This window comes from Caloenas nicobarica, chromosome 3 (assembly GCF_036013445.1).
Source record: "Caloenas nicobarica isolate bCalNic1 chromosome 3, bCalNic1.hap1, whole genome shotgun sequence".
In the NCBI taxonomy this organism is placed as follows: Eukaryota; Metazoa; Chordata; class Aves; order Columbiformes; family Columbidae; genus Caloenas; species Caloenas nicobarica.
Window position 1 is genome coordinate 61837018 of NC_088247.1, and position 25761 is coordinate 61862778.

The window sequence follows — 25761 nt, forward strand, 5'->3', positions numbered from 1 at the left end:
ACTTAAGATTGTGATTAAAGAACTCCCCTGGTTCTTAGGTGCCTGGCTATCATTGCAGAATTCAGAGTCTTGAATTAAGTACCTGAGCTTTCTTCTTAATGGGTACAACCGAATGAGGATGGCAGCAGCCTGGATATGGCCGAATGGGTACTGGATGGGAGTTGCCTTAACCAGTCAGCAGTCAGTGCAGTATCTCATAAATCCAGCCTCTTTCCGAGTCTGTGGCTTTTCCTCAGTACTTTTCTGTGCTTGAATTCACAGCCCTGAACAACTTCTGTGGATCCAGGCAGCCATGAGGCTTTAAAAATCCGAGCGGAAAGTCAGTCCTGTCTCTTAAAAGGTTTGCAGGAGTAGAAAAGTAGGCTTAGTTTCTTGCCTGAAGAAATTCTTATGCAAAAATTTTAACTTTCTCAGCACTCCCTCAGCTGTGAGGTTGTGGAAGTGTTTTTGGACAGAGAACATGCTTGTTCTGTCATGTTGGAACTGTTGGGTTTTTTTTTTAATTTTAAGCCAACATTCTTTGTAGTGTGGGCAAAATGAAAATATATTTTTAACATTAAAAAGTATGAAAAAAAAGTATGAAAAAATAGTTGTGCTTATCTATATGTAAAATGACTGCCTTAAAATATTTTTGTATTATTTTTGTATACTCATTAAGTAGATCAATTTTTTGAGTTTTCTTTTATTTTAAAGATGCCTCCTGAAAATTTCCTTTGTATAATTTTCTTCCTTTTGGTTTTTACTACTTTCCTACTTAAGATTTTTATGGTCATAGTCTTTCTTTTCTCTGCATTTTCTTTACTTTGCCTCATACATAATGCTACCCACTTCTATTTTAGGGGAGGTTCCAAGCACTCTGAGCAGACCAAATAGCACTTTATTTCACGACTGATCTACTTGAATCTCTCTTTAATGTGTCATTCTTTGTTAATGAAAAAAGGAGCATTAGAGCTTTAACTTTTTATTTATTTAAGGTTTTAAACTTTATGTTGGTATTTTTCAGTTCTGTATTTCTATGTTTTTTTCAGTTTTGTTTTGCTCCCTTGTAGATCTTCTAACTCATAAAGTAATGCAGTATACCTAAATAGGCTGTAACCTGTCAAGTGGGAAATGCCATCTGAGCAGTGCTAGTCAGCGTTTTTTTAATCTTCCCTGCTTTTAAGTGTTAAATTCTAAAGATAAAAGCCCCTGTCAGAGCCGTTAAGAAAACCTGATAAATATCTATTAAGCAATTGCTTTAAATCATTTATTTCCCTTCTATAACTGTACTACACAAGCAGAAGTTTCACTTGGTTTCATACCATAAATAGTGTTGAGCAGTGGTTCTGTTTTAGCCTGGTGAACCAATGGGCATTGTCTTCTGGGAGCACTCAGCCTGTCACTGCTGATGATGTGTGAAGTTCTTCTATACCAGATACAGCCCTTCTGTTTGAAGCCCTGGTGCATCCATAATGCTAAGCAGAAGTTGCTGCTGTGATAGCAACACATCTTCGGGGTTTACTGATTCATGGGAGACACTGTCTCCTTTCTCTGCATAATTAAAATCTGCCGTTTTGTACAGTGATACATGGTGACACAATGTACATGACTTCATTAATACACTTCATTTCTCTTGCCCTTGTTTTCCTTCAAGGCCAAAGAATGCAACATGAGCAGGTTACTAGTTATTCTGCCAAGTGTAAGGATACCTGCTGTTCAAACTGTTTCGCAGAAATACTGAATGTCTGCTTTAAATGTTGAATTACTGAACGAGATAAACAGTTGTCCTGCCTTGCTTTCTGGCTGGGTTTTTCCTTCTAGGGGTGGGGTGCAAGGGAGAGGAGGAACTGAGAATCATCCAAGCATACATTGCATCCACATTTACTAGCCTGCAAGTAAAGTCAGGATTCCTTTATGAATCCCACAAAGGGATTAGAGGTGGCTGTAAAATTCAGCAGTCTGAGGACTAAAGTGGCTACATGCATCCCATCTAGAGAAACACAAATGTTCAAAGGATTTTGCCAATCCTCTGCGTGTTGGAACAGAAAAAGGATGGCAGTAGCATGTGGCTGTGCAGTGAGGTGCTAAAGCATCCTCAGGTGATGACAGATTACAGTTGCTTTCAAGTTTTATACCTTTCCCCTCTTTCTCCATCTTGGGGGATACTACTTGCTTTCTTACACACCTTGTTTATTTTATGTGACTCCACCATAAGCTCTTCCATGTGAGAATTGCCTTTTGCTACAGATATGTACTAAGCACTTGGGGAGCTTGGCTGGCAACACTTAACAGTCTTACAATCTAAAATTCTTCCCTCTTTAAGAGACCTCTTTTAAACTATGAGTGGACATTTTAGTGTCAGTTAAATTACATTGCAATTCAAATAATGTACATTTTGTGTCAATTGACCATTATATAATCAGAAGCGCTTTTCAAGTGGGGGTTGTTGTAGGGGTTTTTTTGTTGTTTTTATTTATTGTGAAAACTATCTGTGCATGCACTCTTATACTAGAGTTGGGACCCTGGGACTCCAGAGAGTAGGAATTGTGTTTCTTGTTCCATGACAATCAAAGCTTCAACAGTAATTAAAATGAATACTTTTGTTATGGATAAGCTATTTATGGAAATGTGATCTCATCTGGGCATTTGCAAGATAGTTCAAACCAATTAAAGGATCCTGGAGGTTGTGTGAGTTTGAAACTGTCTCTACAGTCGTCTGAGTTTTGGAGGTTTTTTTTAAGAAAAAAAAAAAAAGGTGTGTTTTAAAGTTCATACCAATTAAGATCTAATCACACACAGTGAAAACTGATTTTTGGTGGTGTTTTGTACTACAGGTGTTACTAGGATTTGCTTTATAATTTTGCTTCTGCTTGCACTCCCAGTCATTGCAAAAACAAAATGTCATTGCACAAAAAAAAGGTATATTTCTTTTCTTGTTTATTTTTTTTTACATACAGACTACTTGAGTTAGTGTCATGGGTAGTTAAACAGCCTATAGGATATGCTGTCTGGAGACTCGATGCTTTTAGTAGATCTGAATGATTATGATTTTGGGTTTTTTTAATCGTGTTTTTCATCCCATAATCTCAAAGGGAAGCCTGCTGTCTTCCTGGTTTTTTGACATAAATGGGAAGACGCACAAGTTGAGTGTCTGGAACATCGCCAAGACTGTAAATGAGCCCTGAAGGGGCTCTGATGGAAATCACAGCTGAGAGCCGTCTTGTGCATTGGTCAGAGACCATCTTTTGCATCTCACAAATGATTTATGAGTGAAGACTCTAGCAAGCGGACTAAGCCAAGAATATGCTGGCTGATAACTTCTTATGCTTCTGTGATTTGATTATATCCAATCATTTGCCCTTTCTCTAGCTAGTAGGCTCCCAGATCTCATTTTATTAAAAAGTAGCAGTCAAAACTTAGCAGTCTTTTTGCTGAAATTCCCTATTGCTTTATAGCAAGGTTTTGATTATCACTTCATTACTGTGCTTGGTGTCTGACTTTTCTATCATTCACCTGTCACAAGCAGATTATTGGCACTTGTGACAAAGGATTAGGCATATATATGCTAATTTTTCAAATTTCAGCTCTATAAAGGTAGGATTTTTTTTTTCTTAAAAAAAAAAAAAAAGAAGAGAGAGAGAGAAGATATTTTGAAGAGCAAGGCCTTATAAGAATGGCTAAACTGATGTGTAGTTCCATGTATTGTAGTATATGGCTTCCAGGTTTTGATCTGTGGAAAGCATTGGGTATTAACAAACTGTACAAAGCCAAGATGGTACAAGAGAGCAGAAAATCACATAAAGCAAACAAGGTTATACAAGTAGGGAAAATCAGGACATACAGACAGCTGAATAAGATTAGTCATGGGCCTGGCTGTCCATCCTGGCTCTTATCACAACAACAAGAGGTTTGTCAGTGGGAGGTGACGGCTGTGTGTCTCTGGGTCTATGAACTGTGTATAACACCTGTGTTTTACACAGCAGTACATGGAGAGTACAAATCACAGTTTTCCCTTAAATACTGAATATAATTTTTTTAGCCAGCTGCTGAGTTCTCTTGGAGCAGTTAACAGCTGACATGGTGAGGCCTAACAGCTGGATGTAAGGCTGGCCAGTAATTCAGAATTCAGTTAATACCAAACAAAATGGTTCCATTTTGAAGTTTTAAATTTTGCAGGTAGAGACTGAGCAGCAGGTGAAAATAACAGCTGTTATAACTTACATACTTATAACTAAATGAGGTTATTGAGGGCTTTTATAATCGACCATTTACTTTTCAGCTATTCAGTAGGATTTGTTCAGTGGATGGGGAAAAAAGGCTTCGCTGTTCATCATCACTGGGACTTGTCCATCTGCCAGTGAGTGCAGCAGACTGCAAAGAAATTTGCAGAGTTCGTATCAAGAAATACAAAGTACAGAATTATTAATCGTTCATAATTAGAAACAGATTTCCTTCTCTGGCAAGTTCAAGTGCTCTATAGCTTGCATATGTCATAATACTGATGTAGGCTATCTAACACTTTTAAGATGAGAAAATCGATTTCGCCCATTTCACAAAAAAAGGATACTATAAAGAAACTTAACTCAGAAACTCTGCTTGGCCTGCTGGACACACATTTTTTTGATGGAGCTCAAGATACAGTCCACTTTCTGGGCTGCAAGTGCACATTGCTGGGTCATGTTGAGCTTCTCATCAACCAACATGTTTGCATGGTCCTACCTCTCAAGCCTGTCAAGGTCCCTCTGGATGGCAGCCTTTCCATCCAGCGTGTTAACCGCACCACACAGTTTGGTGTTGTCAGCAAACTTGCTGAGGGTGCACTCAGTCCCACTGTCCATGTCACCAATGAAGATGTTAAGCAGTGCCGGTCCCAATACCCACCCCTGAAGAATGCCACTCCTCACTGATCTCCATTTGGATATCGAGCCATTAACCGCAACTCTTTGTGTGCGACCATCCAGCCAATTTCTTATCCACTGAGTGGTCCATCCATCTAAGCCAATTTAGAGACACGATGTCATGCAGGACAGTGCCAAATGCTTTGCACAAGTCCAGGTAGATGACACCAAATGTGTCAGGCATGATTTGCCCTTAGCAAAACCATATTGGCTGTCACAGATTGCCTCGTTATTTTCTGTGTGCCTTAGCATAGTTTCCAGAAGGATCTGCACCATGATCTTGCTGGGCACAGAGGTGAGATTGACTGGTCTGTAGTTCCCTGGGTTCTTCCTTTTTTTCCCTTTTGCACAGTGGAAACTGCACAGCACAATAAAAAGTCAAAAAAATGACACTTTACAGGGATGTAAGGGCAATAATCTTCCTCAGCATATGTCTCTTCGGCACCTTTTTTTTGTTTATTTAATTTGCAAGCTCTCATCAAACACACTGTAGCAAAGTTGTTTGTTTGTTTTGCGTTCTGAGATAAGGAGATTACACCAGTGTCGTGCACTGGTAGCTGTTAAGGAACCTACCCATAAAATAAAAACCTAGTACCACTGAGAAACATGTAATAAATAAGAGACATGGTTAATAGCCAGTAATGCTAACTTATCTAATGCACTGATTTTTACTTGCAAAGCAGAAGACAGTAGTTCTTAGGGGCTGAGAAGTTGTAGGGACCAATACATTAGTGTTAACATGACCGATATTCACTGGCACACTTATCCCAAGAAACTCATGCTATTTCAGACCAAGTAAAGCATAAATTCTGGCGATGGGAGTATTTTATGCTTTGGAGGGGACAGCAGCTCAGATTCCCTCAGTCTTCTGTGGGTCAGAAAGGACTGGAAAGAAAGATAAGGAGGGAGGACATTTCCAGACATTAAAGGCACCGCAGCACTTCTCACTGTGTTGCCCTGCTCACTTACCACACTACCCCGGTAGATCACATAAAATTCCCACTCCCCTTCTCTTTAAAGTAAGATGTTGGACAGGGCTTTTAGTTCTTATTGCTCCTGCTGAGCTCAAGACAGGACAAGCATTCTCTCATGAACTGGGGGTTATGAATTGTTTTTTAGCTGCTCATTATCAAGTGACTATAATGTGCTTAAGGGAAATATCCTAGGCTGGGAAATCCTCATCTCAAGCAGTAATTTATGGCTTGTTTCACATAATACATATGTATCTGTGTCATCTAAGTAGTAACTTGTATGCATTTTTTCTTTCATCCTCCTCCTTTGTTATACTAATAGAAATGAATGGAAGGACTGATTATAAATCATGCAAAGCTTGTGGATAAAATATGAATGGATTCTGGCTACCGAGCCCAAGGCTAGTGTTGATCACTGGATTGCATTTGCTTCTGTGGTCAAATGTAGGAGACAGCAATAACTAATCCATTGGGCTGTACCGCTGGGACAGAAATTGCAACTTATCAGGAGGAAGTAACTTGATTGTGCCATCTCCTTTATCCCTCACATGGTGTTAAGAAGCTTTTGATATATGCTCAAAAAATGGAAGGAGCGTGGGTAGGGAAGGGAGGCAATAACAGATGAAACTTTTTTTCTTTTTTCCTTTCTCCCTCTCTTTTGATTCAAGGTCTTGCTCTGTATAACATATACCTCCACATTTGAGCTGAATGGGAGTTCAGTATTGAAGATTGCTGAGGTAAGTGCCTCTGTCATACCATTGCTTGTGTCACATGATGTTCTTCTGCTACCTAGAGTATGTCTTCCACACATACTCTGAAACTGAACTAGTCCAAATCACAACTACCATCTTAAGGACTAGTATTACTTTATGTCCAGTGTGAAGAAATAGCTGCAAGTTGGGCAGGGCTGATGGGCTTGCATGGGAAGGCACTTTTGGAAACTGACTGATAATTATATATTACAACATTGTACATTTACTACTCTTCATATTTACTTTACTTTGCTGTGTGCAACAGAAAAATTTCCTTGAGTTCTTTATAACAGAACACTGGTGCAAGTCTAAAACTAATGAGGTTTCCTCAAGAGAGAAGCATAGGCCATGATGTGCCTCCCTTGGTGCAACTTGAGGCCATTTCCTCTTGTCCTATCACTTGCTACTTGGGAGAAGAGACCAACACCCTCCATGCTACAACCTCCTTTCAGGTAGTTGTAGAGAGCAATAAGGTCTCCCCTCAGCTAAACAGCCCCAGTTCCCTCAATTGCTCCTCATCAGACTTGTGCTGCAGACCGTTCACCATCCTTGTAGCCCTTCTCTGCACTCTCTCCAGCACCTCAATGTCTTTCCTATAATGAGGGGCCCAAAACCAAACACAATATTCGAGGCAGGGCCTCCCTCACCAGTCCCAAGTACAGGGGGACGATCACTTCTCTAGTCCTGCTGGCCACACTATTCCTGATACAAGCCAGGATGCTGTTGGCCTTTTTGGCCACCTGGGCACACTGCTGGCTCATGTTCAGCCAGCTGTCAATCAACACCCCCAGATTCCTCTCTGCCAGGCAGCTTTCCAGCCACTCTTCCCCGAGCCTGTAGCGCTGCCTGGGGTTGTTGTGACCCAAATGCAGGACCTGGCACTTGGCCGTGTTAAACCTCATACAATTGGTCTTGGCCTATCAATCCAGCCGGTCCAGATCCCTCTGTAGAGCCTTCCTATCCTTAAGCAGATCAACATTCCCACCCAACTTGGTGTGTCTGCAGGCTTACTGAGGGTCCACTCAATCCTCTCATCCAGCTCATTGATAAAGAGATTAAACAGAACTGGCCCCAGTACTGAGCCCTGGGGAACACCACTTGTGACCGGTCACCAGCTGGATTTGTCTCCATTCATCACAACTCTTTGGGCCTGGCCAGCCAGCCAGTTTTTTACCCAGTAAAGAGTATGCCTGTCCAAGCCATGAGCAGCCAGTTTCTTCAGGAGAATGCTGTGGGAAACAGTGTCAAAGGCTTTGCTAAAGTCTAGGTAGACATCTACAGCCTTTCGCTCATCCACTAAGGGGGTCACCTTGTCATAGAAGATCAGGTTAGGCAAGCAGGACCTGCCTTTCATAAACCTCTGCTGACTGGGCCTGATTGCCTGGTTGTCCTGGCTTCCCTTGCTGGGAAAAGTATTTAAAGGCTCTAAACCCTTCTGATTTCAATCTTTAAGAGTACTGCCTAAGACTCAGGGAACTTCACTGTCACTCCCAAAAGGCTACCCTGGCTCTTAAAAACCTTTGCTAGTATAGTGGTACAAGTTAGCACAATCATAGTTTGGCCTTTTTCTTTTAAAGTGAACAGGGGCTCTGAAAGCAAACAAAAATTTAATTTCCTTCAGGGAACTGGAACAAGCTGTAATATAGGGCATGCGTGTTTCTATTTGGAGTGTTCAGAGGTACAACTATTTTCCCCATGCTCCCTGAGAAACCATCACTTCAGTGAATACCTAGGTATTTCTAATTAGCAAGTCACACTGGGCATGTACATGCTTCTTCAGGTTTCTCCTGGCCAGGTTTTAGGTAAGGCAAAGACTTAACAGCTGGACTCGATATGCCTTTGTATCTGAATTCTGCAATGTATAAGCAGTAGGAAACAGAAAGTTATTTCTGAGTTCATCATTTTCTTAGCCTTAGCATTTGTTATTCTGATGTGCCCTAATGGAAAGGTGGCAAAGAGGAGCTTTCTGCCTCTGCTATTTGGCATTTCTTTCCAAGTCAGTCCCTTAGTTTTCCTAGCCTGCCCTCTGTAGCAAAGTGGAGCTACTGCAGAATTGGAAAGATGCTGCCTGTGTTACTGGTAGAACTTTCTGAGGACCCTGACAAACAAGGCTATGGTCTGGCTGTTTTGCGCTGATTGTTTTAAATTCATGTGTACAAAATAATGGCACCCCAAATCTTTCTGAATATTATCAGCTTCAAATTAAGGAAGTATCCAACACAAAGAGTGCTATATTTTGTGGCTTAAGTATTAATAGTATTGAAGACAAACTAAATCTTGCTCTGTGCACCTTCCCATGCTTGCCTAGACCTATGCAAGAAAGTTCATGCTGTTGCTTGGTTTTATGTGTGTATTTGTTACTCTCATCTACCTTATGGAGGTTTGTTTTGTTTGACTCTGTTGTGTTTATTGGCTAACCCTTCTGTGTTTTGCTCTTAGTTGTGTTTTGCATGCCATAGAGCTGGAAGTCCCCAAATGCATGAAATGATCAAAATGTCCATTGCACACCTCCTCGGGTCCCTGAGCTCTCGCATTTTTACTGGTGCTTCTTCATCAATGGCTTTTCACAAGGTACCTTGCCCAGCCGTTTTAGAACACAGGCCTTTTGTAAGATTGGAGCTCAGGTGGCTGGTACTGTTTCTTATTAGCTGGCATGGGGAGGGGAGAGAAGAAGGAGGTACCAACCATGCTCTTTCCAGAAAGTCAGCCTACCTCTAAAAATTGTATTTCATCAATTAACTCATGTACTCTAGAAAAAGACTTATACAACAAGAGAATGATATCAGCAGCACTGGAATGGTTTTGCCTCTGCAAAGGGCTGTACCTGGTTAACAGACTTTAGGGTTTTTTTGTGCGTTGGAGTTTAGGTGAATGATGCGCAAAGTTGGTCGAGGCCAACTTATAAGACCATCTTCATCACTGACTGATTGATCTCAAGCTAAATAAAATCCTGTGGATTTGGGGGTATTACTGGTAGGAGGAGGATCTTGGACTCTTGAAGAAGAGCAACAAGAATGAGATATGCAGTTGATTCAGTCCCTTATATCCTGCAAATGTATACAACTGTAACCTGTTCTAGTGTATTGTCAAAAGAGAGAATCAGTCTCAGTTTGACGTTTGCATAGTGTTTCTAGCATAACAAGTGATATACATGCACTTAAAAAGCTCCCTATTGCTGTCTCTCAGTGTAGTTGGGAAATAGGGAAAAATAAGGCAAGAGCCATAATTAAATAGCTTTCGTGTGTGATGTCTTACATCTCTCACTTAAGATACAGTTTGTATCCAAGAAAGTCATGTTTTCTCGTGTTTGTGGCTTTATTGAAATGCTGAGATGTGAGGTCGCCCAATGTGAGGAGGTCAAAAGGGTCTTAGGAACATACTTACATTGTTTTCCACTCCACTCTAACAAATGCGGAATTGTGCCACGTTCATCTTAAACTTTATAGCCTGGAGCCCACATGCTTGCTTTCTTAGTTAATGGAATAGCTTGGTTTCGTTTCAATAGGAGTTAGAAACAATCAAGAGTTTTGTCCATGTGCCCATCCCAGTACTGGTTAGCCTATGTATTCAGATCACTTTCATCTTTTCCTCTTAAAAACTCATCCTCATTAGGGAACTATAAAAATGGCTTTACATCATATAATATCCTCCTCATTCAAAAACATACACCAGATGCATTTATGTATACTCCTCATGCATATCATTTATACTATTTTTTTTTTCACAGTTTATTCATTGTTCTTCTCACTAGCTATATATCTGTATGATGGCAGAATAAAAAAACAAAGACTGAGAAGTATATGAACAGTCATTCATTTTTTTTTTTACAGTCATTGTTAATGACAAAGCTCAGCGTAGGCCAAAGGACCAAAACTGCTGCTTCAGATTACAGTCACAGAATCACAGAATGTTAGGGATTGGAAGGAACCTCAAAAGATCATCCAGTCCAATCCCCCTGCCGGAGCAGGAACACCTAGATGAGGTTACACAGGAAGGCGTCCAGTCTGAGAAGATTGTACAGTATGTACAATCGGTACAATACAGATTGTATTGTACAGTTCTGTTGCAAACCCACTCAGCTGCATCAAGACTGTTACCCACTTAGTAGCTACTGTGCAGTAGTTAGAGTGGTTACTACAGTTATAGCAGCTCTTGCAGAGACCAACACCTCACACTGAAAATCTGATCAAGAATACAAACCGCATTTTTTGGTGCGCTGTCCCCAGCGTCCTGGCTGCATTACGCTTTGGCAACTGCTTGGATAACATCATCTGGGGGGCAAGAGTCAAGCACAACTCTGGTCATAGCACAGTGTCAAAATGTGAGCAGCTGGGCATGGAGCTGGGAACTGGATGATCCATCGGTTGCCTTGGCTCCCCTGGGATCTCAGAGCTGAGGAGCCCTCAGGTTGATTGCCAGTTATTGAAAGGCAATCATCTGTGTTATTTATGGTAAAATGCTATTGTATTTTCTGTATTAGGAAAGGTCTTCAGAGGCTTTCAGATGTGCTGCATTATGTGATAATTAATTGTAGAAAAAGTAGCAAATACCTATACAACAGAAGCAACAACTTTAAAGAATTGGAGAGTATTCACATTGCAGATACTGACCTGCAGAGTCATAGTTAAAAATAAGAATCCAGAAATGAACAATCAAAGCAGCATTTAGGGAATTATCTACAGAGCAACAGAAGTGCCAGAAATCACCTGGGTTTGACAGAAGGGGAAGACTTTGCCAGTTTTGCCTCACCATTACTGCAGCTGTGAGACTGATGAATTGAGTGCTGCTTCTAAATGCTACTTACTCGGTTTTCCATATTGCTGAAAACTTAATGTGCTAATAAAGTAATATGAAGTAGTAAGCAAGGCTGACTATCTGTATGCAAGAGACCTTGGTATCCTCCTAAAATGCGTTACTGGTAAGTGACAGTTCATATCTATGTATTGCTATCTTGTTTCCTCATCAGGTTTGCATTGAGACATATGTATCTAGCTATCACCAGCGGAGCATTAACACCGCTGTGCGGGCAACCCTCAGCCAAATGTTGAGTGACTTGACTTTACAGTTACGACAAAAGCAAGAAAATATGGTGAGCCTTCTGGCATCAACAAATGGTTCCATGTCCACGGCTGCCTACTTTTTGTTTCTCTGAATGCGGCGTATTGTGCTGGCTTGTTGTGCCTTATGGCTTTTATTTGACACTTCCACAATTAATCATGTTTAGAAGCTTTTTTGGGCTCTGACTCTGTGTCTGCCTCAGAGCCATGTGTCAGAAATGCAGCTCTCACATTGTCAGTTCTACTTGGCTGTTCATTATTTTTCTCCTTCCATTAAACAAAAGAGGCGTTGTTCTGATGTCAGGCTGCCTTGGTCTTTTCCTTTTCCATTCTTTATTTTGTTTGCTTGTTTTCCTAAGGTTCATTGAAATCCTTTTGCCAAAAGTTTTTTGCATGACAAAAATTTACATAAACAAAATGAATTCTCAACTAAGAAAGTGTAATTGAGGTTTTTCTTCTGCTTTTTTGGAGAAGATCATTTAAGCTCATGAGATTCTTTGCTTGATTTTTAGCAAAAAAGTAGATTGTGTTTATTGAATTATTAAAATCCATGATAGCTGTTTGGATGAAATCCCAGCACATCATCAACAAAACTGTAAATGTTCTGAGCACATGTGAAATTACATTGGCTTCTTACATTCATTTGTGCTGCTTTGTGTATTATATTATCAAAAAAGTAGTCTTTGTAAAAGTCAGTTTCTATTTCTTAGGAAATTTTAAGGACTTTAGTTTTACAGATTATTTTCCTTACGTCTGTTTTGGGTTAAGATGATCACTTCTAGATCTGGATTACTAGTAGACTAGATTACTTTCATCCTAATGAGCAGAATTAATCAGTTTACTTAAACTTACCTTCTGTCTGTGCTAAGTAGGTTCATTTTACAAGCCAAAACGCTTAAAGAAAAAAAGTTTTGAAATTTCATTTTGGGTCTGAAAGCTGAATTTTTTTAGTTCCATTCTTAGCTGAGAAGTAGGAGACAGCATATGAGGCCTGCATTTAATTCCTGGCAGTTTGTTGTTGATGCTGGGGAGAAGAATTTGGCTTGACCCCTTTGTGCACTGATAGGAAGAATCCTATACCACAGCTGAACTAAATGATGCAAGAGGTCTTTTCCATTTCCTGGCTGCCATTAATTGTATTGGCACTGTAACATTAACAATGACAATGTGATAAAATCTCTAACACCCAAATGATTTTGGTTTTTCAGTACTTTGTGAAATCTAGGCTATGGTTTCCTCTGTTATTTTCAATGCGACTTACCTGTCTAGTTATTGCTAAGTTCTTTTAGGTGTAGGAAATCCCTTAAGGACTTAAAAATCCTAGTTCAGTTCAATGAGATGTGAGTTCCTTAAATCTGTAAGACTGTTAAAACAGATCTTAAGGGAATTTTGAAAACGTTTTGCAAAAGCTTCACCTAAAAAAAAAAAATTACAAACAAAAAACCCAAAACAGAGGACTTGGATTTGTTAAGAAAGCTCTGCTGTTCAAGTATTGCTTCTACGGTGGTTTCCCACCCCTTGCACCAATTACATCACCTTTGTCTTTTCTCAACAGACAACTGAAAACCATGACACCTTGCAGAAATTCAAGAGTCAAGGTATTTGTAACACCTTTTTAATGACTCCTTCAAATTCAGCTTTTTTACTCTTCACTTTCCTTTCTTCAGCACAGTGCTGTTTGATGCCACAGGAATTGCATATTCGGGACTTCCTACATTCTCAATAGCTTGATGCTCTCTGTGTTACTGTGGTAAGAACTGAGACAGCGCTGTTAGCTCCTGACATTTTCAGTCATGTCTTAATTTGAGCCATAGTAATGGCATTGCACTCAACATAGTAATAAATGTTTGTTTCAAGGTGCTAACTTCTGTAATTAAGGAGTTTCAGTGCTCTGGAGAAAGCTTTAGTAAGTGCCTTTCTTTCTTAAATTGAAACAGATTGTTGGAGGAGAATGTGGAATCTGGAAATGATTGTGTTACTGTATTTCAGGCCAGAGACGTGGTTTAGATAATGGCAGCTTTTGAAAGCGCATCACTAGCAAAGGTGTGTTCATGCTTGCCAAATTATTGTATTACAAGAGAATATTTTCTATTCCCATCCTGGCCTAACTTCCAAGATCTTCCCTGATAGGTAAAAATAATCTCTGCTTTTGACCTTCTCACTGGATTTCTGCAGGAGAACTTGTGTGGATGAAGGATAAAATCTTTGAAGTGCACAAGCGTCCTCTTTTAAGATCAGAACCTGATCAGACATCAGAAGCTGTGTAGTGGAGACAAAATGCAGGGAGAGATACAGAAATTTTAGCTGCCTTGTAGAAGTACTGGAGCCAGTTCTTTTTTATTTACTTGTATACTTATTTTATTATCTGAATTGAATTTCACCTAAGCTTCTATAAATGCATGTAAGCAATTAATGCTTTCTCCGGATTTAATACTACTACTTTTTCATTGTGCGGAGATCACTTTCTGATCTAGGACTTTGCCTACTGCATCTTCTCTATGAATTTTGGCAGCCCTGCTCATTGTTTAGAAGCTCTGACCAGCTCTGAAAGTCCATAAAGTAAACTGAGGTTGTAATCCAGCTGCACATACGTAATGCCTCTGATCTTTGTCCTTTTTGGAGGTACTTCAGCTGAGTCTCTTTGTGATGATGTTGTATCTGTCCTCACTGTGCTCTGTGAGAAGCTCCAGGCTGTCATAAAGTGAGTTATTTCTGTTTGTAATTTGAATGTATTACCTGGAAATTGAGAGTTTCACTGATATATGTGATTGTACTGTTGTAGTTCTGGGATTATGGAGCAAAACTGTGCTTAAATGAAGTGTTTATTAGAGGAAGTATTGTTCCTGATGCATTAATTTAATCCCCACTTGAGATGAGAAGCTAATTTACCTTCTTTGTGCACTGTTCAGCTTTAAAGAGCTTCCAGTAAATCTAATCTATAAGTAACTTCCATACAGCAGCAAAACACTTGTCAAAGGATAAATTTTCTGGTTTGAAAGCAACCATTGTAGAAAGAACAATTACAATAGACATGGAAAAGCCCGGCGGAAACAATATGCAAAATGAATTAATATGTCCTTAGAAAGGCAGCATTTATCCAATTCAAATAATTTGCATTACCAAGCATTCCTTAAATTTAGGAATATTGTACACTCTACCTACTTGGAAATGCATGAGCCTAACTTTTAAAATGCAGATATTATGGGCAGTAATAGAGTATTACTCTATACACTGCATTAAAATACTGGAGTGTCTTGTTGGCCAGTACTGTAAGGTTAAATGCTTACTCATGAGTTAAAAATTACTTCCTGTGGCATTCCAGCATAGCTCAACTCATGATCTGTTAAGAAATGAGCCCCAAAAAAGCCTGAAGTCTTGACGAGGAGAGAAAGCAACCAAAAGCTGTGCAAACATAGCAATTATTTTAAAAATACAAATATAGCAAGCTGGAAATAATTAGAAACTTTTAAGGGAAAAAACAAGCTCTCACTTTACAACATTGCTTCTGTATCAGTGAAATTTTTGCTGCTACTGCCAGTTGCAAATCACTTGAGTCGTAGTGGAAAAGCCAATCTGAAACTATTTTAAATGTAGCATAATGTCTCTCTGGTTGGATTGCATGTCTGTGAAACTAGCCTGTGATGAACTTGGGGAAATGGGAGATATACAAAACAAGCATGTGTCAGTGTTTTCCTTTTTCTACCACTTTGAGAAAAGCTATGGCTTAGGAACTACCAGAGCCATAGACAGCACAGACGTCTTTGTGTGCAGTTCTTCTATAAACTGCCCTCCCATGAGTATTTCTAATTATAGCAAGATTTGAAAGGGAAGAGTGCCTCACTTAGCATTATTTGATCAGTGTTAGCATTTGGGGAAAAAAAAAAGCTTGTTTCTGAATCTTCTAAAGGAATATTTATTTTGTTTTAGTTGTGTGCATAGATACAGGACAATAAGAAGAGATCTTCAAAAGTGTGTGTCTAACAATAGCAAGTGGCAAAAGCAGTTGAAAGATTAATTATTTGTATCAAATTTTGCCCACATGTAAAGCTATAAACAGCTATCATCTGATAAGCATTGTCCACCAAATGATAATCACTTTGAATTACTGGATATGAAATATCAAAACTAAACTACCTAACGGGATCTCTCAAAATCACTGAAAGTCTTTTAAAAATTATCTGCTATCCCAGCTCCCCATAAAACTGTACTAAATTAGAACAGATCGAGTCATGCTGTAAATAAAGTATAGTAAGAAATTCAGAAGACTTAAAAATACTCACTGAGCCATAATTTACTTCATGCTTGTAATTAGGCACCCAGACTGTTAGGATCTCTAACTATGAGCAGAGCATTGTAAAGGATTCTGATTGAATCTGAGGAAGATAAATTTAAGTAGGATGGCTTGTTAAAGAACTAACTCCATGAATGAAAAGCCTTTATTTTTTTTCAAGGCAAATTTTGGTATCTCCTTCAAAACACTTTGTTGGCAGCAACTTAACTTTTGAACCTCCAGGTCAGTGGGGTGAGGTTTTAGTTTGCTATACTGGAGTGTTGGAACGGAAGGGTACAGGCTTTTTAGGAAGGACAGACCTGGAAGACAAGGTGGGAGTGTCACCCTATATGTCAGTGACCAGCTGGAGTGCGTGGAGCTCCGCCTGGGGATGGATGAGGACTCAACCAAGAGCTTATGGGTCAGGATTAAAGGGAGGGCAGGGACAGGTGACATTTTAGTGGGGGTCTGCTACAGGCCCCCCAACCAGGAAGAGAATTGGGGTTGTTCAGCTTGGAGATGAGAAGGCTCCAGGGAGACCTTAGAGGAGCCTTCCATTACCTAAAAGGGACCTACAAGAAAGCTGGAGAGAGACATTTTACAAGGGCATGTAGCGATAGAAGAAGGGGCGATGGCTTTAAACTGAATGAGAGTAGCTTTCATTTAGATATCAGGAAGAAATTCTTCACCATGGGGGTGGTGAGGCACTGGAACAGGCTTCCCAGAGAAGCTGTGGATGCCCCATCCCTGGGAATGCTCAAGGCCAGGCTGGATGGGGCTTTGAGCAGCCTGATGTAGCAGAAGGTGTCCCTGCCCATGGCAAGGGGGTTAGAACTAAATGATCTTTAAGGTCCCTTCCAACCAAAACCATTCTATGGTACTGCCATGTTCTGATTTCTTAGTCTGAAGATTGCTTTAATTGCTCTTTTAAATTTTAAGCTCACTACAATTTGGGTTTGAGGGAGATACAGCTATGTGTGATGAAGAAGAGTTCAGGAAGATGAATTTTGCATCAGAACCTCTGGATTTTGTGGCTGCAGTGATGTGAACACGACAGCTATGCTGAGGTGTGCAGGAGTGCAGTATTAATTTGTTACCTGCAGGAAAAAATTTGGTAGTAAGAAGCACCAGAGCAATCAAGAGTGGAGGGACAGCCTGTACGTGCCCATGCAAGTGTCAACTGCGAGACGCTGATGATATATGTTAAGGCGCGTTGTAAGAAAGCTGTTGGGAAAGAAGGCAGTTGTATCTGGAATGTGTACATTTTCCAGATAGGTGTGGACTGTTCTGAGGAAGAGGCTATCACCTTTAAAATGTATAACCAGCCAGCAGTTTTGAAGCCTCCATAGCATATAATTATAATAGAAATCCAGCTTTGAGCCTCAGGATTCACTGTTTTCTGCATGTCATGTGAAACAGGTACTGTTCTACTTGGATGAAAATTCTTCTATGTGAACAAAAGTAATTCAGGCAGTGACAGGAGAACAGACATTTCTCATTCCTTAATTCCAGTTAAGATAAATCCATTCTTTACAGCTTCCTTTACCCACCATCATACATCAGAAAATACATTCCTCTAGTTCTCATCTTGGAACAAAAAAGAATGATTAAATCCTAGCTATCTTAGGAATAAAAACCAGAATGTGAGTGCAGTTGGCATGCAGAGATCCTTTCATAAGGCAGACCTCAGCCTTACTTGTCTCCTGAATCCCGCAACTAATTCTACAAGTAGGTACAAGCACGTTGTACATTGCAAGTGTGTCAATTCCAGGTGTCTACAGGATCTTGGACATTCTTTCTCATGAAACTTGCTTTGTGTTTATGGTTTTGACAGAGTAACTGTCAAGGCCCTGCAAGGTAGCTATGTCTTCAGGCAACTTTCTGCCTGTAGACATTGACTTTTGACCATGGTGGCTGTCACCAAGAAAAGAGAAAAAATAACCAGAAGAGAGCAGCTTAAATGCCCTTCAGAGTGCCGAAGAAACTACCCAATTTGAACGATTATTTCTGTTTTCTCCCTCCTCTTTTTTCACATGGGTTTTTTTTAATTCCTTACTCTCAAATTTGATCGATTAAATCTATTTTCTTTCTATTACTTACAAAAAGTAGCAGATCACTGCATGCGAACAGTACAAAATAAATGGGATGATAAAGGTGACCACACCATTGTAAATCCATAGGAAGAAGCAAAATAAATCACTTCTGTAAATTGTGGTGTGATTTTCAAGTGAACTAATGTAATTATTTTAGAAAATTAAATAATCTTTGTTTTAATGTGACATGAATGCCATCTTTTCTTTTTGCCAGTGACAATCGGCAACTTCAGCTTCTTTACTTGGAGTGCATCCTCTCCATGTTAAACAGCTCCTCTCCCAGCATGCACCAGCACAAAGGGTTCACGGATCTCATATGGTGAGTACATTGGCAGACTAATGCATATATTCAGTTTGTAAGTATTAAAAGGACCTTCTCCCCCCAGCCATGCAAACAAACCTGTAATAAATCTCCAGACATGAGCAGAGCTTGCTGTTAACCTACTATTAGTTTATTCTGTGCCTCATATAAGATTGGCTAGGACATCATGCTCAGCTAGCACATTAAATCCCTATAGTGAATTATCACTGTAATGAAGTCTAATGTACTTAGCCAGAACAGAAAATCTCTTAGGCTTTCTGCAATAGTTTGGATTTGTGTGTGGCTTTTAACACACACAAATATTCTGCTTGCTGTGGGAGGGTGCTGTAGAGATTCATAGGATCATGTTACTGCTCTGATGCAGTAATACAGGAAGATAAGCAGAATTAGTGTCAGATGCTGTGCTGGTGACCAGAAATGCTCATGACCTGCATTGTATAAGGACTGAGGCTAAATGGTCTTCATAGTGCTTCTACTTTATCAAGTAATCCTCTTTTGAATACACTTCACCAGAAAGGCTTCAAGTCTTTAGTGTTCATATCTACCTCTAAATTGTTCAATACCATCACCTCAGAGCACCTGAAATAATCCTTTTCCCTGTTTTTGTTTGCATTTGTGCTTTTTTTTTTTTAGTAGCATATGGATAACTGAGTCATAGTAATAAAGCAAGAATTTAACTGATATGCAATTCCTTGCAGTCCATGCCCATCCTGTGACCTTTATGGGTGATTTAGTTGAGAAAAGATATACATGACTGTTAATGGGAAATGTATTTCTTGTGCTCTTACCCTGTAATTTTTGAAATGGAAGTGTTTAACTTGGTCCCAATTCTAAGGATGCACTATGTAGAGGCACCCGTAACTTCCCTTGCTGTCTCAGGAAAATCAGTGGCTGCTGGACTGAGAAGTCTTCGGGTTGATAATACTTGGCAGGGTTGCACAGGGACCCTGTGCTGGGGTGTCTCGGAGCTCTGATGTAAGAGCAGAATTCTCTCTTTCATGGCAAACCCATTTCAGGAGTTTCTGTCCTTGAATTTCATCCAACCCTTTGTTTATGCTTATGTGACTGACTGTGGGGCCATCGTATAAGCAAGGTCACTGAAATGATCTCTGTTAAAATAAAATAATTCCAATTTTATTTTAAATTTACATCATTTCGGTGATCCAGTTTACACTGCAAATCTATAGATGTTTATATTTGTATCTATGTGTCATTGGGTCAAGACTTCTTAACCTGCATTACTGCTAAGGAATATGCATCCTCCAGGTATATGCTTAAGATGATGTGGAACAAAAAAAAAGGAAGACATGAAACAGTTTAAACTGCAAGCATCATTTTGAATATATAGCAGTATAAGTACACCCTAATCCAGTAGCTGTCTAGTGAAGTTGTGAACCAAACTGATAGTTGTCTTTGTTCTTTAAGGAGCTGTTGCCTACATGCACACAACTTTCTCTCTGTCTGGCACTAGTCAGTTCTCAACAGAAGACAAAGAAGGGAGCAGACATAGAAGATTTAGCCCTGTGTTCTTCTGACAGTGTTCTCCATAGTTTAATACAGAAGCACTTTCATGGGACTAATATGTGGGCAATATGTTGCTGTTGCAACCTGTGATTATGCCTGCTTTGAGGCAGGCACATTTCTTAAGCAGTGAATTGATATGTTTTGAAGCATCAAGGTGGATTGACGATGGCAGAGCAGTGGATGTGGTCTACCTTGACTTCAGCAAAGCATTTGACACCGTCTCCCACAGCATCCTCACGGCAAAACTGAGGAAGTGTGGACTGGATGATCGGGTAGTGAGGTGGACTGCAAACTGGCTGAAGGAGAGAAGCCAGAGAGTCGTGGTCAATGGGGCGGAGTCTGGTTGGAGGCCTGTATCTAGTGGAGTACCTCAAGGGTCAGTTCTGGGACCAATACTATTCAATATATTCATCAATGACTTGGATGAGGGAATTGAGTGCACTGTCAGCAAGTTTGCTGATGACACCAAGCTGGGAGGAGTGGCTGACAGGCCAGAAAGCTGTGCTGCCATCCAGCGAGATCTGGACAGGCTAGAGAGTTGGGCGGGGAAAAATTTAATGAAATATAACAAGGGGAAATGTAGAGTCTTGCATCTGGGCAGGAGCAACCCCAGGTTCCAGTACAGGTTGGGGAATGACCTATTAGAGAGCAGTGTAGGGGAAAGGGACCTGGGGGTCCTGGTGGACAGCAGGATGACCATGAGCCAGCACTGTGCCCTTGTGGCCAAGAAGGCCAATGGCATCCTGGGGTGTATTAGAAGGGGGGTGGTTAGTAGGTCGAGAGAGGTTCTCCTTCCCCTCTACTCTGCCCTGGTGAGACCGCATCTGGAATATTGTGTCCAGTTCTGGGCCCCTCAGTTCAAGAAGGACAGGGAACTGCTGGAGAGAGTCCAGCGCAGGGCCACAAAGATGATTAAGGGAGTGGAGCATCTCCCTTATGAGGAAAGGCTGAGGGAGCTGGGTCTCTTTAGCTTGGAGGAGACTGAGGGGTGACCTCATCAATGTTTATAAATATATAAAGGGTGGGCGTGACGAGGATGGAGCCAGGCTCTTCTCAGTTACAACCAACAGTAAGACAAGGGGTAATGGGTTCAAGCTGGAACACAAGAGGTTCCACTTAAATTTGAGAAGAAACTTCTTCTCAGTGAGGGTGATGGAACACTGGAACAGGCTGCCCAGGGAGGTTGTGGATTCTCCTTCTCTGGAGACATTCAAAACCCGCCTGGACGCCTTCCTGTGTAACCTTGCCTAGGTGTTCCTGCCCTGGCAGGCGGATTGGACTAGATGATCTTTCGAGGTCCCTTCCAATCCCTAACATTCTGTGATTCTGTGATTCTGATACCTGATTGGAGAAAGAAGTGGAATAAGCAGACTCAGTTATTATCTGGTATCTAATTAAAAGCTGGTTTTCTCTCTCTGACTTCAGGAAGCTGAGCTGTTTCAGCAAGCACATTAAGAGAAGCAATGAAAGTTCTGGGCTATGTAAAAATCTTGAGAAAATAAGATGTACTTACCTATGAGGATGTAATTAATACTTTTTATGCCAAATCATTACTTATTATGGGTGCTTGCTCTAGGCGCCACCTTGAACCTCTGAGGCATAGGGGTGGAAATCAGGTTTAGGACTGCATTCTCATGCAACACTTAGCTTTTTAGATTAGGGTCTTGCAGACTGAAGTAAATGTCAAGTGCATGAGTGCAAAGCTGAAATAACAGCTAATGGAGCAAAGTGCTGCCTTGCTTTTGGCTCTTGCTTCGCAGAAGAGTGATCTGCTGGCGTGGAATCACTTGAGTGTTCATGCAGAAAGCCAGTTGAAGGAAGGATGATATTTTTAGTGTGTAGTGGCATTATAAGGATTTACAACACACACTTTGAGTTACTGTGGAGGGCTTTAATTATATTCTCAAAAGCCAGCAAAACAGATTTTCAGCTAAGGGTACTTACTAAAATACATCATGTACAGTTCAGTGATGGAACCTTCGACCTTCTAGTTAACATAGATTGGGGGTTTTTGGTCAAGTTTTTTAAAAGCTCCCAAGTTGGACTGAAGAAGAAACACTTGGCAGTAGAAACCTAGCATTTCTACCTTGCGAGAGGTTGCAGCCAATGAAAGAGGCAGGCATGCTATCCTGCAAAGGGCAGCACTCTGGAGCAACATGAACTTGCAAGATCAGTACCGTGTTTATAAAGCACCCAAAAGTATTTCCATATGTACTAGCATGCTGATGCTTGGGAGATGAAAAAAAAAATGATGTAATTTGATATTCTGTCTAACCACTGCTGTTGACTGATCATTAAAACAAGAGTGTGTATCTCATTTAACTGTGGGCTATTTGCAATCTGTTCCTGTGAGATTATTTTTTGCAGTTACCATCTGCTGCTTTTCTGTTTTTCTCAGGAAGCAACTGTGTCCAGCCCTAGTAGTAATCCTGGGAAATCCAATCCATGACAAAACTATCACCTCTGCTCACAGCAACATCTGCCTTGAGGCTGATTCACCTTCCTCAGGGATCTCTGATCATGGCCGGGGTTCAGGTTGTTCCTCCACAGCACCTGCCCTTAGTGGGCCAGTTGCACGGACCATATATTATATTGCAGCAGAACTGGTTCGACTGGTGGGGTCAGTGGAATCCATGAAGCCTGTGCTGCAGTCTCTCTATCACCGGATATTACTCTACCCACCACCTCAGCACCGAGTAGAGGCCATCAAAATCATGAAAGAGGTAGGATAATCTCATGCAAATTCAGGCATGTAAAGCAAAATCTTTATTTAACAGTAAATGTTGCTGTGTATACCATCCCATACTAGGGATGTTGAAATTGCCCATTCTGAGCAGAGCTGTTACATCAAAGCCACTCTGACAAGTATTTTTAGTTTTACAAAGTCGTAATAGCTATATTTGTCTCCATAACGCAAGCTGCTATGGCAACTCCTCAGTGTTCATGCTGTGGTACTGCATGGAGCAGATCTTGTCACTGAGTCATGACTGCTCTTTTGGAGGAGATGGAGTACAGTGATCCAGTTCTCAATTTCTTTGGCATCTTTCCTGACTCTCTGCTGTTGCTAGAGGAAGACATTCATCCTCACAGTGTTGTATTCCAGGCATTAAAGTGAATGTATGCCTTGATTATGTGCCAGGTTTTTAAAATACCGTTTTCTTGAGCTTTATTAGAATAGCCACAAGGAAGCTGGAAATGTCTTAAGCAGCCATGTCAAGACCAGTTCGTTCTGGCCTCTTGCCCAGTGCCTCTGACAGCACTAGAGCTGGAGCATTGTGAGGCTTCTTTGACCAGCAGTTGAAATCGTGGGCTCTTCCATTTCGCATGTGCAGCTTTCTTCTCACATTGTGGAACATGAGACAACTGACAGAATTTGTAGGAACGGTGGTCTTTGTTCGGTTTTTGTTCTACCTTGTGCCTACCTAGGCTGTTCTGTGTCTAAAGATCTCTCCTAACACTGCACAGCCACCCACTGGGTTTTTGTCTGAACCAGCACTTGTCTTCCTCTAATTTCAAACAATAGGAAGATGACAATTGAACTTTTATGAAAAGCTCAGTCTAATGTTTCCTGCAGGATTTATCTGTTGCCTCTTTCTGGTTATTAATATGGGCTTGTTTGTAAAGGTGCCTCCTTGTATTTCCTGGTGGGCATTAACAGGACACCACTTGGCAGGTTGAGTTGGAAGGAATCACTTTGCCTATCTTTGCATGACTCCTGTCATTTTGTAACTGAGTCACTGAAGAGAAAGGCCCTCTTTGGTATATAATATGATACAAGATGCTTGCTCTATATTTAGGCATAAAGATAGTCTTGTGTGCAGTATCAGTTGAAACATATTCAGTCAAAATGCAAAGCACTGGAGAACATTCTATATGAGATTCTTGCTGAATGTTCTGCTCTTCTCTGTCTGCTTTTATGCCTTTAAGAAGATGAAAGGTAGCTTTAATAAGTAGAACATCAGTGTGCTGTTTTCCTTAGCTGTGAGAAATTACAGCACTGGGTTCCAGGGCTTGACAGAATTGAGACTCATTTATGGTATTTAAATAATACTTAGATAATCCTCTATTAATGTCTGTTTCCTTTCCTTTCAGATACTTGGTAGTCCTCGACGGCTTTGTGATTTAGCAGGGCCCTGCTCTTCTGAGTCAGAATGCAGGAAGAGGTCTATTTCTAAAAGGAAGTCACATCTGGATCTTCTCAAGCTGTATGCTTTGTTTCCTTCTTTAGCCTCTTCTCTCTTAAACCTGTGCACGCAGGACACTTAAACAGTTGTACCTTCAGAACCGTACCCAAATATGAGCCAGGGTATCTCCCTGGTTAAATAAGCTGTGAAAATGGAAGAGGGGGTGAAAGCTCTTACTGGTTTGTTGTCAGTCTGGGCCTGTTTGTAAAAGCATAGATAACTCCCCTGTGGAGTTTGCTAAAATACCCAAATATGGTGGTTTACAGCTGGAAATTCTTGGGTTTGGGCCCTTAACCTTGCAATGAAATAACGATGTGCTTATTTAGAGGTACATTTCCATGATGAAGTCAAAAGTGGTAATAGAAAATTTATACATTGTCAGATTGAGCAAAAAGGATTCTTGGTTCTTATAAAGATCATATCTTGCAGATAAGAGAAGATAATTTTCAGGACACAGATGGCTTTAAATTTAGCTTCCGTTGGGTATTGAGTTTTATTTTCAGTGTAAGTGCTTGTCTGTAAGGGAAAACATGCTGTGCATGCTGGTATAAATGCATGGTAACTGTTTCCCTGGATGGCACTCCCATTACAGAATGGCAATGTTCACATGGCAAACATAAAAATTTGTTCTAATACTAGTCATCTTTCTCAGGAGTAGTCTTACAGGATAATTTCACTTCTTTTTTCCTGGCTATGGAGGGATGGTGTTGGATGATAGTGATATGTGCTCACTATATGTGCTGCATCACTTAAATAAACTCTGTTTTAATTGTAGTATCATGGACGGCATGACAGAAGCATGCATCAAAGGTGGTATTGAAGCATGTTATGCTTCGGTGTCCTGCGTCTTTGCCCTTCTTGGAGCATTAGATGAGCTGAGCCAAGGGAGGGGTCTTAGTGAAGAGCAGATCCAGCTGCTACTCCGGCGCGTAGAAGAATTGAAGGATGGGACCGAGACAAGCAGGGACTCCATGGAGATCAATGATGCTGACTTTAGGTGGCAGAGGCGCATCCTGTCCTCAGAAAATCCTGCCTGGGAATCAGGAAATGAGAAGAGTCCTGATATTAGCATTAGTGTTACCACAGACACTGGTCAGACCACTTTGGAAGGGGATATGGGACAGACAACTCCAGAGGATAACCCAGAAAGTCAGAAGAACTCACTGCCTTCTCCAGCTGGACGTGAAAGCAAAGAGATTCATTACAGAGAACCAGAGTCAGAAACCATCGACCAGCCAGATGTTGTTCAGAGAAGCCACACCATAGTCTATCCAGATATAACTAACTTCTTATCAGTTGACTGCAAGACCCGGTCCTATGGATCCAGATACAGTGAAAGTAACTTCAGTGTAGATGACCAGGACCTTTCTAGGACTGAATTTGATTCGTGCGATCAGTATTCCATGGCAGCAGAGAAGGACTCAGGCAGGTCAGATGTTTCAGACATAGGCTCTGACAATTGCTCCCTGGCTGATGAGGAGCAGACACCACGGGACTGTCCAGGTCACAGGTCCTTACGTACTGCTGCTCTCTCTCTGAAATTGCTGAAAAACCAAGAAGCAGACCAGCACAGTGCACGACTGTTCATCCAGTCACTTGAAGCTCTTCTTCCTCGGCTTATAGCTCTTCCCAGCATAGAGGAGGTGGATGGAGCACTGCAGAGCTTCTCTTCAACCTTCTGCTCAGGTTTGCAAGCCAATATTTACTGTCC

The 25761-nt window shown here is 40.8% G+C and overlaps 1 protein-coding gene across 4 annotated transcripts in view; it reads left to right on the top strand.

Annotated features, from left to right (window-relative positions):
* The window catches only part of ARFGEF3 (ARFGEF family member 3), a 91564-nt gene that overhangs the window by 28003 nt on the left and 37800 nt on the right, over window positions 1–25761 (top strand). For 3 of the 4 annotated variants that reach the window (XM_065630860.1, XM_065630861.1, XM_065630863.1), the window contains exons 5-12: window positions 6517–6585; window positions 11567–11689; window positions 13213–13255; window positions 14280–14358; window positions 18235–18339; window positions 22265–22589; window positions 23959–24071; window positions 24826–25736. In XM_065630860.1, the coding sequence (XP_065486932.1) occupies window positions 6517–6585; window positions 11567–11689; window positions 13213–13255; window positions 14280–14358; window positions 18235–18339; window positions 22265–22589; window positions 23959–24071; window positions 24826–25736 (1768 nt within the window). The remainder of the gene's footprint in view (window positions 1–6516; window positions 6586–11566; window positions 11690–13212; window positions 13256–14279; window positions 14359–18234; window positions 18340–22264; window positions 22590–23958; window positions 24072–24825; window positions 25737–25761) is intronic. The other variant, XM_065630862.1, reaches the window with a different exon arrangement.